The 13,250-nt window shown below is 42.9% G+C and overlaps 1 protein-coding gene across 6 annotated transcripts in view; it reads right to left on the reverse strand.

The window, feature by feature from the left end:
- Nucleotides 1–270: 270 nt before the first annotated feature.
- The window catches only part of ZNF521 (zinc finger protein 521), a 474,304-nt gene continuing 461,324 nt past the window's right edge, over nt 271–13,250 (reverse strand). For all 6 annotated transcript variants that reach the window (XM_073631496.1, XM_073631494.1, XM_073631495.1 and 3 more), the window contains one exon: nt 271–1,134. In XM_073631496.1, coding sequence (XP_073487597.1) covers nt 1,105–1,134 — 30 coding nt within the window. In that variant the 3' untranslated portion in view covers nt 271–1,104. The remainder of the gene's footprint in view (nt 1,135–13,250) is intronic.

Consider the following 13,250-nt stretch of genomic DNA (forward strand, 5'->3'; position numbering starts at 1 on the left):
CCATTTTTAGTGCTGGCAGTGCCAGGATTAAGCAGTAGCAGCAAAACCTCTACCAGCTTCCAGCCCATTAGCACCAGCAAGAAACCACATCCTACAACAGAGTGTAGTATATTTTGGCTCGGGATTTACTGTTTTATTAAATCGGTATTGAAATATGTGTTAAACAGTGTGCACATGAAGGGGCTTTTCATGGTCAGATTCTTGGCACAGCCAATTTCAACTATCTACAAGTATGTTTAGCTGAAAGCAACAAAAGTGAAACACTTGCACTTAATGATAAATTGAATTTATTTTCTCTTGGTAAACAATTCCAGTAATCTCCAGGTTCAGACTGCAGAGTAAACATTGAGAACGGTAACATACAAGTTAGTTTAACGGATTCAAGAATTTTTGGCAGGGTGAAACCATTGTTAAGAAAGAGAAGAAAAAAGTTTCAAGACACAAAGCATCAAAATGGTCTTCTGGAGAAAAAATTCTTTGACAATCTACATAATGACTATTGCATATATGGTAATGCTATCTGCCATACCGCAAGGCTTACAAATATATATATATGCATGTATGTATATATTTATATATAGGCCTTATTCAAGATTTTTTTTTCCTCTTGATGAGAAAAGATTTTCTGTGCAAGAATCTTCTGTTGCAGTATATATAAAAAAAAAAAATCAATTCAGCTGTTTTATATTAAAATGAGGATTAAAGACCAAGATCTGCTGGATAGGATGTTGGAATACAGCAACCATTTTTCTTGCTCTGTCTGCAAAAGAGTACATTGACGTCAGCCTCTTTCCTTGCAGATTTTCAATGTATTTTCTTTGAATAGGGCCCAAGTCAGCTGTCTTTATAAGACTGTTTTCGTATTGAACAACATAATACATGTGCAACACTGTATATACAATAAGTTTATCTGGTGCTGAAAAGTCCAAACACATGAACACCCAACAGCTCCAATAATACAAGTTTTATGGTAAAATACAATGCTTTTTTTTTTTTTTTTTTTTCGATTAATATACATGAACAATCAAAGTTTCGTGCAAAGATTAAAACATGTTCCCTTTTCTGTGCTTCCAGAAGATCTTCAAATGGATATGTTTTTTTGCATTAGCTGCTATGCTGGGTCATCGTATGATTCTAAAAGAGAAATAAGATATAAACGAGATATTCAGTAAGGCACATTTAACAACACATTAAATAAACTTATTAGGTTTATATGCTTATTGACTCATTTTTTCAGTGTTAGGAATGGGCAAACCTATAAAAATTTGAGGTTCTGGAAAAAAATCTGAAATTCTGTAAATGTGCCAGATCAGGATTCTCTGCCCTTCTGTAGTGTGGGTTCCACAACCACCCTTAGTTGGAGGTAAGCCATTAAAACAGCCAGTACTGATAGTCAAGTACATGATAATGTTGCCTGTCCAACTCCATTCACACTTTGCAATTTTAAATAGTGGGCAGAATCGCTGTAATTCGCATGAGGCTTCTTGCCCAAAAAGGAGCAGGAGCTTCTTTTCGGCCACAAACTCGTGTAAGGCAGCCCATTCAAGTAAATGGGCTGGCCCTAGGCGATGCGCAAAATCACATGCAAATTGCTAAAAAAAAAGTGCGAACAGGACCTTATGGATGTGCAAACATTATCATGATGCCAGTGCCCTTATTTGGACTATAAAGACTGGTTCACACTGGTACAATTTCTAACATACAACTTGAGTTGCACAGAATTGCATGACAATGAAGATAACATTGTTTTCAGTGGTGGCTGTTCACATCAATGCAGTGCAGCTGCAATGCAACTTTGAGGAAGGGTCCTGTGCTACTCTGGTGTGATGCTATGTGATTGTGTACTCCATAAACTTCAATGGAAATGCATCATAAATGCACATACATGCATTTTTGTTGAGATTTTGCTGAGTAGTAGTAAAAATTGCAGCCAAAAATACACCACAATTGCACAGCACTTGCACAAAAAAAAACAAACAAAACTCACACAGCACCTGTACTGCATAGCTGGATAGCTTTCAAAACTCATTGAACTAAGGTGACCTAGGCCTAAATACATGCATAAAGACTTGATATAGTTCAGATAAGAGCAATTACATCACAATGACACGGTGGGCCCAATAAGGCTAGACTTTCTTTGTGTAATATGCGATTGCCTGTTGGTCCACTCATTCACTAACCACAAGTAGGAAAGATCTGGAGAGGAACGCAATTCTCTGTTGGAGTACTGGCTCTCCCAGTAAGGTTTCTGACCCCTTTACTAGTTTGCAAAGTGGATCTATTTGCACATCTTGTCACCAGTTTTTGAAATGTGATCTTCTTGTAGTTTTGCCTGCTATTGGCCCCAGTATAATTGTGTGTGATAAGCATTCCTTCTGAATGGCTACTGTGACACATGCAAGATCAGCCATGTGGAGAATGTACATTTTCCCGACAAAGTATAGGCTGAAAGGTTTATGCTCTGTGAATCACTATAGCTGTTCATAAACGAATTGCGACAGGTGAACTAGAAGCTGTGGGGGTTATTTACGAAAGACAAATCCACTTTGCACTACAAGTGCAAAGTGCACTTGAAATTGCACTGAAAGTGCAGTCGCTGTAAATCTGTGGGGTAGATCTGAAATGAGGGGAAGCTCTGCTGATTTTATCATCCAATCATGTGCAAGCCAAAATGCTGCTTTTATTTTCCTTGCATATCCCCCTCAGATCTACAGTGACCGCACTTCCAATTTCAAATGCACTTGTAGTGCAAAGTGGATTTGCCTTTAGTAAATAACCCCCAATGTGCTGTATTTGTAAACAGCAAGCATGGCTTTGCCCTTATAACAGGAATATTTTTTTTTTTTAAACATTAACACATGTTTATTATATTAACAATAAAGAACTCCAGGCAAAGCACACATCTCAGTAATAAATATGAGCTGTTTATCCATGTCTGCATTTTATTTTCAAATGACCTGTTTGGAATAAAAATAATGCTCTATAAAGCTTTCAGGCTGTAGCAGGAAATTAAACCTGTCTTTGACAACCAGCTGTTTTTATGGATAACATAACATCCATTAAATCCAGTGCAGATCCATCCAACAATTATTCCCCATCAATCAGCATTGCCTGTTTTTATACAGGTTTACTCAGGACTATTCCCCTGACTCAGGAGTTCTCTTTCAAACTGGACCTCCCCATGCTTACCCTGCTGACCACTTACAGTAAAACATAGTAGAAAGGACCCCCGCCTCCTGTAATACTTACCTCTTCTGCTCCTCACCCCCATGATGGCTTGTCACTTGGCCAGGGCCTGGGAATAGGTCACATCTCAGCTAAAGAATATGATCAGACCAGAAAAAATGAAGGTTGTAGCCTGTCAATGCTAAACTGTCCTTCTGAAAAATACTAGGTATCTGACTGTCCGGCTGGTCAGGGGCCTCAAACTGGAGGCCCTCCAGCTGTTGCGAAACTACAAGTCCTACCATGCCTCTGCCTATGGGAGTCATACTTGTAACGGTCAGCTTTGCAATGCCTCATGGGACTTGTAGTTTCACAACAGCTGGCAGGCCGCCAGTTTTAGACCCCTGCCTTAAAGTGGTTGTAAACCCTTTACAACCACTTTAAACTACAGGCAAGCCTATAATTGGGCTTGACTGTAGCTGGACTGGATATCTCCTAAACCTGCACAGTTTAGGAGATATCCCTGTATTTGCATGTGCCAACGTCATGCGGCACATGCGCCCTGCTATGCATACTAGCTCATTATGCCTTTTTCTTGCAGGGTATGTTTTTAGGTTTTTTTTGCAGGAAGATTTACTTCCTCTTTAAACACTATTGAATCATTGACCCAGAAAAAGCAAGCAGATAAGGTCTTGTGAATCAACTCCCGCATCACTATCAGCATTAAATCCAGTGCAGATCCATCCAACAATTCCCTATCAATCAGCATTGCCTGTTATTATATAGGTTTACTCAGGACTATTCCCCTGACTCAGGAGTTCTCTTTCAAACTGGACCTCCATGCTTACCCTGCTGACCACTTAAAGTAAAACATAGTAGAAATGAACCTCCCTGTATTACTTACCTCTTCTGCTCCTCACCCCCATGATGGCTTGTCATTTGGCCAGGGCCTGGGCATAGGTCACATCTCAGCTAAAGAATATGATCAGACCAGAAAAAATGAAGGTTGTAGGCTGCCAGTGCTAAACTGTCCTTTTGAAAAATACTAGGCATCTGACTGTCCGGCTGGTCTTATGTCTTAAATATTGAATCACTGACCCAGAAAAAGCAAGCAGATAAGGTCTTGCAAATCAACTCTCGCATCACTATCAGCATATTTGTAATAGCCAGTGGAAGCCAGCCAACTGGCATTTTCACAAGACAGTGATGGCAGCCTCTGTGATTTTCCCAAGTACGAGGCAAAGTCACTGGTAGGGCCGCTTTAAAAGTCTGGAGCAGTCTTTTCTACCTATAAATTTATTATAGGGCTTTTTGCTTTACCATATATGATTGTAAGGTGACAGAACGGTCAAAAATATGAGGGAGGTGGTTTCATTTCATTATAGATCAATCTAAAATAGATGTATATATCTTGAAGGAATAATAAAAAAAAAAAAATAAAAAAAAAACAAAACACAATATATTCCCTTCAAGCACAAATAACTGAGCATTTTATAGATGGTACTAAATCAAGACCATGATAAATATTTAACAGTGTACTTATACTGCCGGGAAGAGTGATACCACAGTGACTGATCAATGAAAACAGAATATTCAGTAGAAAATAGAAATAAAGGGTTAATGAAAGAGGGATTTTACCAGATTGGGGGAGGCCATGGGTACAGTTTTGCTGACATTTCATTTTCTATAGATTTTAGGTAATGAGAATTAAGTTTTTTTTTCCACTGTGGCTATATAGCATGAAGCAATCTCAGTCTAGAAATACTCGCTCTGTCATTGTTCACGTGCCAAGAATAGTAAAATCTTTAGATACCTATGCATTTGAATCCACAGATATTACCATGCAATGTTCTACAAGAGAACACACAGATCTGATGGTTCCACTAGCAAGATGCGTCAGAATGGTGGAAGAAATTGCATATGGCGTTATAGTGGGAAATATTTCAAGTTTTTTATCCCAATGTATTCTCAGTATACGTGGTTCTATTTCAGCAAACACTGGCTTTCATTGCATATACTTGACTGGGGTATTGCCCATGTTACGGCTGCTGTGCCACTTACCCAATACCTTTTACTACTACTTACAAACCTTTTAATGAAAACTATAATAACTCAGACCAAACATCTTTCTTTGGGTTTAAATGGCCATAGCAGCCCTTTTATTAAACAATCATCAATAACAATATTTTCTCTTTATTAAATTATCATTACATTCACAATTAAACTAAAACATAACATCCTGATGTAACTACCAGCTCTTTTACTAGGTCTTAAGATATTTGAAGGCACACTTGAATGTATCTGCCCAGCTGTATCTGGCACCAAATTTTGCATCTCCATGGCCCCCAGCCGCAACTACATAGACTCGGGGACAATTGTTTATTCATTCTCCAGCCGATACAGCCAGCTAACCAATCCCATATACTTCCGACGGTTATTCGGGCAGGTACACCCATAATGAAGATGGGCCCAACCCATCGTTCTCCAAAGAACGAAAAACCATCCCTGCCTTCAAAAACCCTGCGACCTCTGCCACAAACGCCCAGCGTGAAACCTTACGCCTGGGCGGCCCTCCACACCCGAAGAGCTTGCTGGATACCTTCCTGCAGACTAAAACACTAAAGGTCTATGCCCACTGCGTTTAAATGGACCCCGTCCCCTCTCAAAAACAGCCAAGATTCTCCAGCTCCAAATGTCGAATTGACAGCCCACCGTTATGGACAAAAAACCTTGCCACCTCCTTGTTCACTTTTATTCTGGCCTTATTGACCCTATCTACAGATCTGGCCAGACACCAGGAAGTCCTGGCACTATGTCTGACCAAATCACAATAGTGTCAGGGAAAAAGGATCGCAATCAAAGAAAATCAAACTTGATATCTCTTATGAGCTTGAGCGAGCAGCGGAGCCCAAGGTCGTTACCCCCCACGTGTAGCAAGAGCACATCAGGGGGTCTATCCATCCTGGAATAGTGATGCAACTCTGGCAACACCTTGGACCATAACATGCCTGGAACCCCTAAAAAAAAAAGCACATTAACTTCACCCCTGGGAAAACCCAACTGCCGACCCTCAGGCCTAATAGCAGCCCCCCAAAAACATAAGAGTGGCCCCGGATCCACACCAAGCATTCTGAAGCTGCAATTACAAAAGAAAAATATAGACATGACCAGCAACAGGAAAAAACCCCTGAAGCAACCCACCACCCAACAGGGGGAAAACACAAACAAAATGAAAAAAGAGAGGGGGGGAAACCACAAAACCAAAGGAAAGTGACAACACACTTAACAAGGAAGACAGGTACAACAAAAGAAAAAAACAATACAAATAACCACATAAAACATAAATACCCCCCCACCCGCAATAACGGCCCAATATACAGAGAAGACCAACCCCCAGCACCCCTATAGCAGGTGGGGCAGCACATATAGCCAAAAACGCTGAGACTCCCATTGACCAATCCTCTGGACCACACTGTCGTCCAGGCCCCAGCGGGTCACCTCAGTGGCCACCCCTATCCAGAATGAGTTTGAGGAGTAATTTAGTGCCATGTATCCAGTCGCCAATAAGCATTTATTAAAGACCGACCCAAATTGGAACTTTGGCAAACAGAGCCATTTTCATGCTTAAAGACAGGCCCGGGCCCAACTGGCCTAACCGCCAACCATTCCCATACTGCCCGTACCGGACATGCAGGAGAACCTGGGACCCCTCGCAACTCCACCAAGGCCCCTTTTCCCCATTGGTCAGTTTTTGATTTTCTAATGAGCAAAGAAACCCTGTCGCCCTGCAGGACCACATCACTGAACTCCAGCCCTCCACCCCCACGCTTGGACTGACAAACCAGCTCACTCGCTCTCATTGCACCAAGGAAAGCCAAAACAAATTCTGCCCTAAAAAGTACAACCTCATAAGGTGAACAACAAATCCCCAAATCCCTCCAGGCGATCCAAAATAGACCCGAGCATCTCAAAGGAAACCGGGCGGAGAGTATCCGAGGTACCCCTACCCCGCCTATAGCCCCTCAGAGCCCTCCTCACTAAAAAATCCTTAGTAACATCAGACAAAAACGCTAAGCCGGCCATCTTGAAGTTCAACATGGAGATAGAAATGCCATCCGCCACGTTCCTACCAATAAAATACAGAAGAACACACAAGCGATCCTCATCCCCAGAGCAACCACCCACCTCACTTACCAGCCCATGCCATTCACTCCAAACCCTCCCATAAGAAGCCCATGTGGACAGGCACACCGAATTCCGAATGAGACCAGCTAGTGTTCGAAAGCGATGTTCCACAAGTGGTCCCGCAAAGGTATTCTCTGCTGCTCCGCGTCCGGTGCCAGCAAACGAAATTTCTCCTACTGCAACGCATCAGCCACATTGTTTTGCACACCAGGCACATGCACCGCACAAACATAACAATTCAGGCACAGACACTGCAGCACTAAATGTCTAAGGAAACGGACCACCGGTGGAGAGGAAGCAGAAAGTCTATTAATGGCCTGCACCACCCCCAAATTTTCGCGATGAAAACGGACTCGTTTATTCCTGCTGCCATATTTTCACCGCCAGCACAATGGGAAACAACTCCAGAAGTACTAGATTGCCCAGCAAAGCAGCCTACCGCCTAGCCTCCGGCCACAGACCTGCACACCAACGACCCCGTAAAAATGCAGCATAAGCTCCAGAACCCGCAGCGTCCATAGATCTAAGTCACAATCCGACACCACCGCTTCCATACCCACACCCTCAAATCATCCCGATGTTCCTTGGTCAACGTGACAAAATGGTGCGGAGCCCTGACCCCTGCTGTCAATCTCCTGCAAAAAACCCTGCCCATCGGCATGATGTGGCAAGCGATATTCAGCTTGCCTAGGAGTGACTGAAGTGAGCGCAAAGTTATCTTTTTGCTGTCAAGGGCAACCGAGACTGCCCTTCTCAGGTCTTCCAACTTATCCAGTGGCAATCGGCATTCCATCGAACCTGTGTCAATGACTATGCCCAGGAACTTTAATTCGGTGGTAGGCCCCTCAGTTTTTTCTTCCACCTGTGGTACGCCGAACACCTCAAAAACATGTCGAAGTGTGGCCCAACAGTGTAAGGCATGTTTTAGAACCGGAGGGGCAGATCAACAAAAAATCATCCAAGTACTGAATAATGGAATGCAAACCTGACATGTCCTTCACCATAATAAGAAGGAGCTACAAGCCTCAAACAAAGAACAGGAGATAGAACAACCCATGGGCAAGCAGTGATCTACAAAGTATTGCCCCTCCCACACACATCCCAACAGGTGCATACCATGCGGGTGTACCGGCATCAGTCGGAAAGCTAACTCGATGTCAGTCTTTGATAACAGAGCATCCTTGCCAAACTTTCGCACCCACGCCACCGCCCTGTCAAATGATGCATAGGAAACCGCGCACAACTCCCTATCAATCGCATCATTAACCGAATCACCCCTGGGGTGGGAAAGGTGGTGTATCAGCCTAAACCGATTTGGTTCCTTCTTCGGAACCACCCCGAGCGGAGAAAAAACTAGATCGTCCAGTGGTGGGAAATCGAACGGTCCAGCCGTCCTCCCCAAGGAAATTTCCTTGGCCAATTTTTCGGTGACCACTGCCGAGTGGAGCTTTGCCGATCGCAAATTTTTCGGTACCGGCAGAACACTGGACAATGTACAAGGGACCACGAACCCGTCGGAAAAACACTGCAATAAAAGATGGGCAGCTTCCTGGTTGGCATACCTACTTAGAAAGGGCGCCAGCTTTTCCCACTTCACTGGAGCCTCACCCAACTTACCTTTTCATTGCTTGAAGCACCTTGCGAGGGGATGTGAACCTCCGCATCCGGAGCATTCTTGCAGAAAACGGCAGGACCCCCCGAATCTGCAATTCCCCTTGTTGAACTGCCAACAGAACCCCTTACGCTTTGCGGCCGATGGTGCTACCCCCGGCCCCCCCTGAAAGGGAATGTTCTGGCCCCAAGCTTGAGTCATGAGTTTCATCCACAAGCTAATGTCCTTGTGGTCCCACCTGAACTCTGGCCTAACCACCTTCCGTTGCCTGAACTGCTCATCATACCTCAACCAAGCCACTCCCCCGTATACCTGCTAAGCCTCGCCGATGGAATCCAGGCAACAGAAAAGTGTCGAGCAATGCTCGGGGGGCTTTTCTCCTATAACATCGGCTAGAATGTTAAACGCCTGCAGCCAATTCCTAAACATCCTGTCTCTCCGCCTCAGACATAGGTGGACATAGGATCCACCTATGTCTGAGGCGGAGAGACAGCTGCGGACACACATGGCTCCAGTATCCTCTAAAGAGATCTCCACCCTCCTCCATCCTCCTTTAGTACAGGACAGCATTTTCCCTGTAGGACGCAGACAGGCCACAATCTCTCCTCCATCCAGCCCGTGAGACAGGACAGGTCCACATCACCCTACAATCCCATTTCAACATTTTAAAGGAGAACACACATACCATCAACATACTACATAGAACGCTTGAACGTGGACTGGTATGGAACACAGAAAAACGTATTTTTCATCTCAGGCCACACTTTCCAACTAGCCATTCTGTTTATGTACATAAGCTGGCCTACTGGCCCACACAGACTGTGCCCTGGTTTTCAAAGGCTCTGATGAAAAGGTTATCCTCCAAATGCGTCAGCTGACTCTAAACACTCACCTCAACATGGGCTTATGTTACTTTTAACCCATTTTTAATTTCCATGCTTTACATATTTTGTTACCTGTTTGCATGATACGTAGTATTGGTATTTATTTATTTGCTTTTATTTTCATATGAATAAATTTTATACTTTTTGATGTGAGCAATTGATCACGCACCCTTCATCCATCGCTCTCCATACGGGAAATCCAAACAACAGGACACAAGCAGCTAAAAGTAAATGCACACAGGTTTTAACCCTTCCCTACTTTATCTAAAAGGAAGAAGGTGGTGCCACTTGTCGTCTTCTACCCAGTTACATAGACAATGAAGGAGTGGCAACACATTGTTATGATATTGCAGCAGAGCCGATTGGCTTCCAGTCATTCTCTTCCCTTTTTTTACTGTACTGTACAAAGGACAACAGGAGGCTGATCAAATTGATTCAGCTACTTATTTTTTTTTATTTGCCCGAAGTTCGGCTTTAGCACACTGTTATTCAGAGGAATTTTTGCCAATAACCTAATAGACTGATACGCATTATTTTGTGCTACTTGTTGGTGTTGTGATCAACTAGAGTTTGCAAGGTAATGACCTTCTGCCTGACTCCAGGCAGAAATATTTTTAAATATCTGTAAAAGGTGCTTTCTTATGTTCAAAGAACAGTGTTATTGCTTAAGTGATTACGAGTGTTGCAAATGAGAAAATCACATTAGTTGTCTTGATGTCCAGTACTCATTTCCTTTCATATCTGGATTGTTAGACCGGTGGCTGCTGTGCCCTCTTTCCCCACAGCCACTGGTCTTGTAACCTCCCTACTGCTATTCTCTGTGAACAAGCAGAGACGTAATCTTCACTCGTAGTAGTGGGCAGTCAAGAGATACTCAAATTGGCAGTCTGAGCCACCCACTGGTAAACGTCACTGCCCAGGCCTGCCCGCAGCTCAAGCTTAGCTCTGCTCTTTATATCCGCACGGATGTAACCTGCGGCAGGGCAGAAAGTCTTCCGGCCGGAGCATGGAGAGATATGAAGCTAAGGCAAAATGGATTCATAGGGGGGTAAAACAAGAGGATTACAAGAAAAGTAAGACCTCCTAAAGTGTTACTAAACCCAGGACCCTGCATTCACTATATCTGGTCTCCCACAGAACATGGAAATACAATTATTTTAATAAATATAATCTGATAAATACCTTTTCTCATCAGCAGTAAATAGCAGTCTTGTGACTTCTATCCGTGTGTAGTAAAGCTTGTAGGAGGAGTTTTCATTCTACTCTCACTGTCCTAGAAAACTTCATAACCCCTAACCCTCTGTCTGGACAGTGCTGCTTGGCTCTGTGCTGATCACATGCACCCTCCCAAGACCAAAAAAAACCCAAAAAACTCTCTAGCAATACACACCAAACTGAGCATGTGCAGCCTGACTACGTCCATTTAGAATATTCGGAGAGGAGTTGGAGACAATGGAAGAAGGTGAAGATCAGAGAAGACAGGATCAAACAGCCTTTTTACAAATTGCAGAGGTTCCCCTTAGGTTCCACAGTAAGTATAACAAGCATGCTTTACACACTGATTTTATTGTCGTGGGGTTACTAACACTTTAATTTAAACCTTATGAGTTTTTTCGTTTATAGGGCCTGCGGAGAGGGTGTGCAATGGCTAAACTTACAGAATTCCGGATTTCTGCTTTAACTTCCCTATAATGAAGGCCAAGCATACAATCAAAATGATACACAAAACACAATCTAAAATTATAATTGCATTCATTTTATAGTCTCTTTTTGTGTTAAGTCATACATGTTTCAGTTAGCCAACAGCAGCCAAGGTCCACCAGAAGCTTGTATAGAAGATTTCAAAAGCGCTTAAACTTTGCTCCCTGTCACTACATTGTGAGCTAGTGGGGTTTGGTCAAGAAGAAAAACTATAACAATATATCTCCTATCATGATGCACAAACATGCAGTGCATCAGAAGCATAGCCTATAAACATTTACCATGTTATGAATACTTTGGGTTTCTGAATACAAAATTTTATTTCCTTGTATTAGGTAAAATAAAAATGGCATCAACAACGAACAGACGTTTGCTGTATTACTGTATGTCGATTTTTGAATCCCAAACAAGAGCGAACAAAACGTGAGATGTGCAATACACAAGCCTTTAACAGATGGTGACAGTGCTGGAGCAGCATGTTACTTTTTTCCATAGTTCAAGAACATAAACAGAAGTAATTTATCATTACTGATTAACTAATTATGGTACACTACGTGCTTCTTGTGCAGAGGAATCTATCAGCAATAAACATTATGTGTATAAAGGAAAGACAACCTGTGGCTCCACAGCTGTTGAACTACAATCAAATCAATGATAAATTGTACTTCTTCATATATGCACTTAAAGGATTCATCATCTGGAATTCCAGATTCAAATAGGTATCACATTCTAAACATACAAAAAGCAGTACAGCTACTTCTATAAGAGTCAAGCTGGCTTCTTGAATCACTAGGAGCATCTTGTAGCGCCATGAAACTCCTAATGTAAGACCAACTTCTCAGTTCCACAAGGAAGGCTCATACTACCCCCACCGATATTTCTATTACTTCATATTACAAAAATCACAGAAGGAATTAAACCTGAGTATGTACACCAACAGGGACACCATACGAATGGATTTCACAGTGGCTAACTCAGTCATGGTCTGAGTGGTGACATTTATCTCTCCTGTGTATCAGGCAACTCCCACAGCTGCTCCATACCACCCTCTTCATGAAGTCCTGTGTAATTATCTTATACTGGTCTAACCTTGTCTGCACATTCGCACTACTTTACTACATCGTCAGCCCACACAGCCTTCTGGCCCACACTTTCCATGTCCAATCACTGCAGAGCCCTAAAAGACAACATGAAACCGCTGACCTACCTACAGTAGTTCTCCATCCAACACACCACTTAGTGGGAGGCACTCCACTCTATTCTGTAATAATGAGCACTGCACAGACTAGGACCATCAGAAGCCACTGACAGCCAGACAGAGGGCCTAATTTACTAAAACTGGAGAGTGCAAAATTTGGTGCAGCTCTGCATAGAAACCAATCAGCTTCCAGGTTTTTCTACTAAAGCTTAACTGAACAAGCTGAAGTTAGAAGCTGATTGGCTACCATGGACAGCTGCACCAGAATTTTCACTCTCCAGTTTTAGCTTGGCCATATACGATTAGATTCTCGGCCAGCTAAACAGGAACTGGCTGAGATTTGAACCATTAATGGACAGGCTGAATGTACCAAGTTGAGCGATCATCCACTTGGGTACAACCTGACTGCTGGATCCTCTTACGATTATCACTGTCTTCTCCCATGGGAACAGCTTCCCTCGCCAGCCCCCCTGCTGAGATCAGACAATTGCTTGGCAGCATGGAT

The sequence above is a fragment of the Aquarana catesbeiana genome, linkage group LG05 (assembly GCF_042186555.1).
Source record: "Aquarana catesbeiana isolate 2022-GZ linkage group LG05, ASM4218655v1, whole genome shotgun sequence".
NCBI classification, from domain to species: Eukaryota; Metazoa; Chordata; class Amphibia; order Anura; family Ranidae; genus Aquarana; species Aquarana catesbeiana.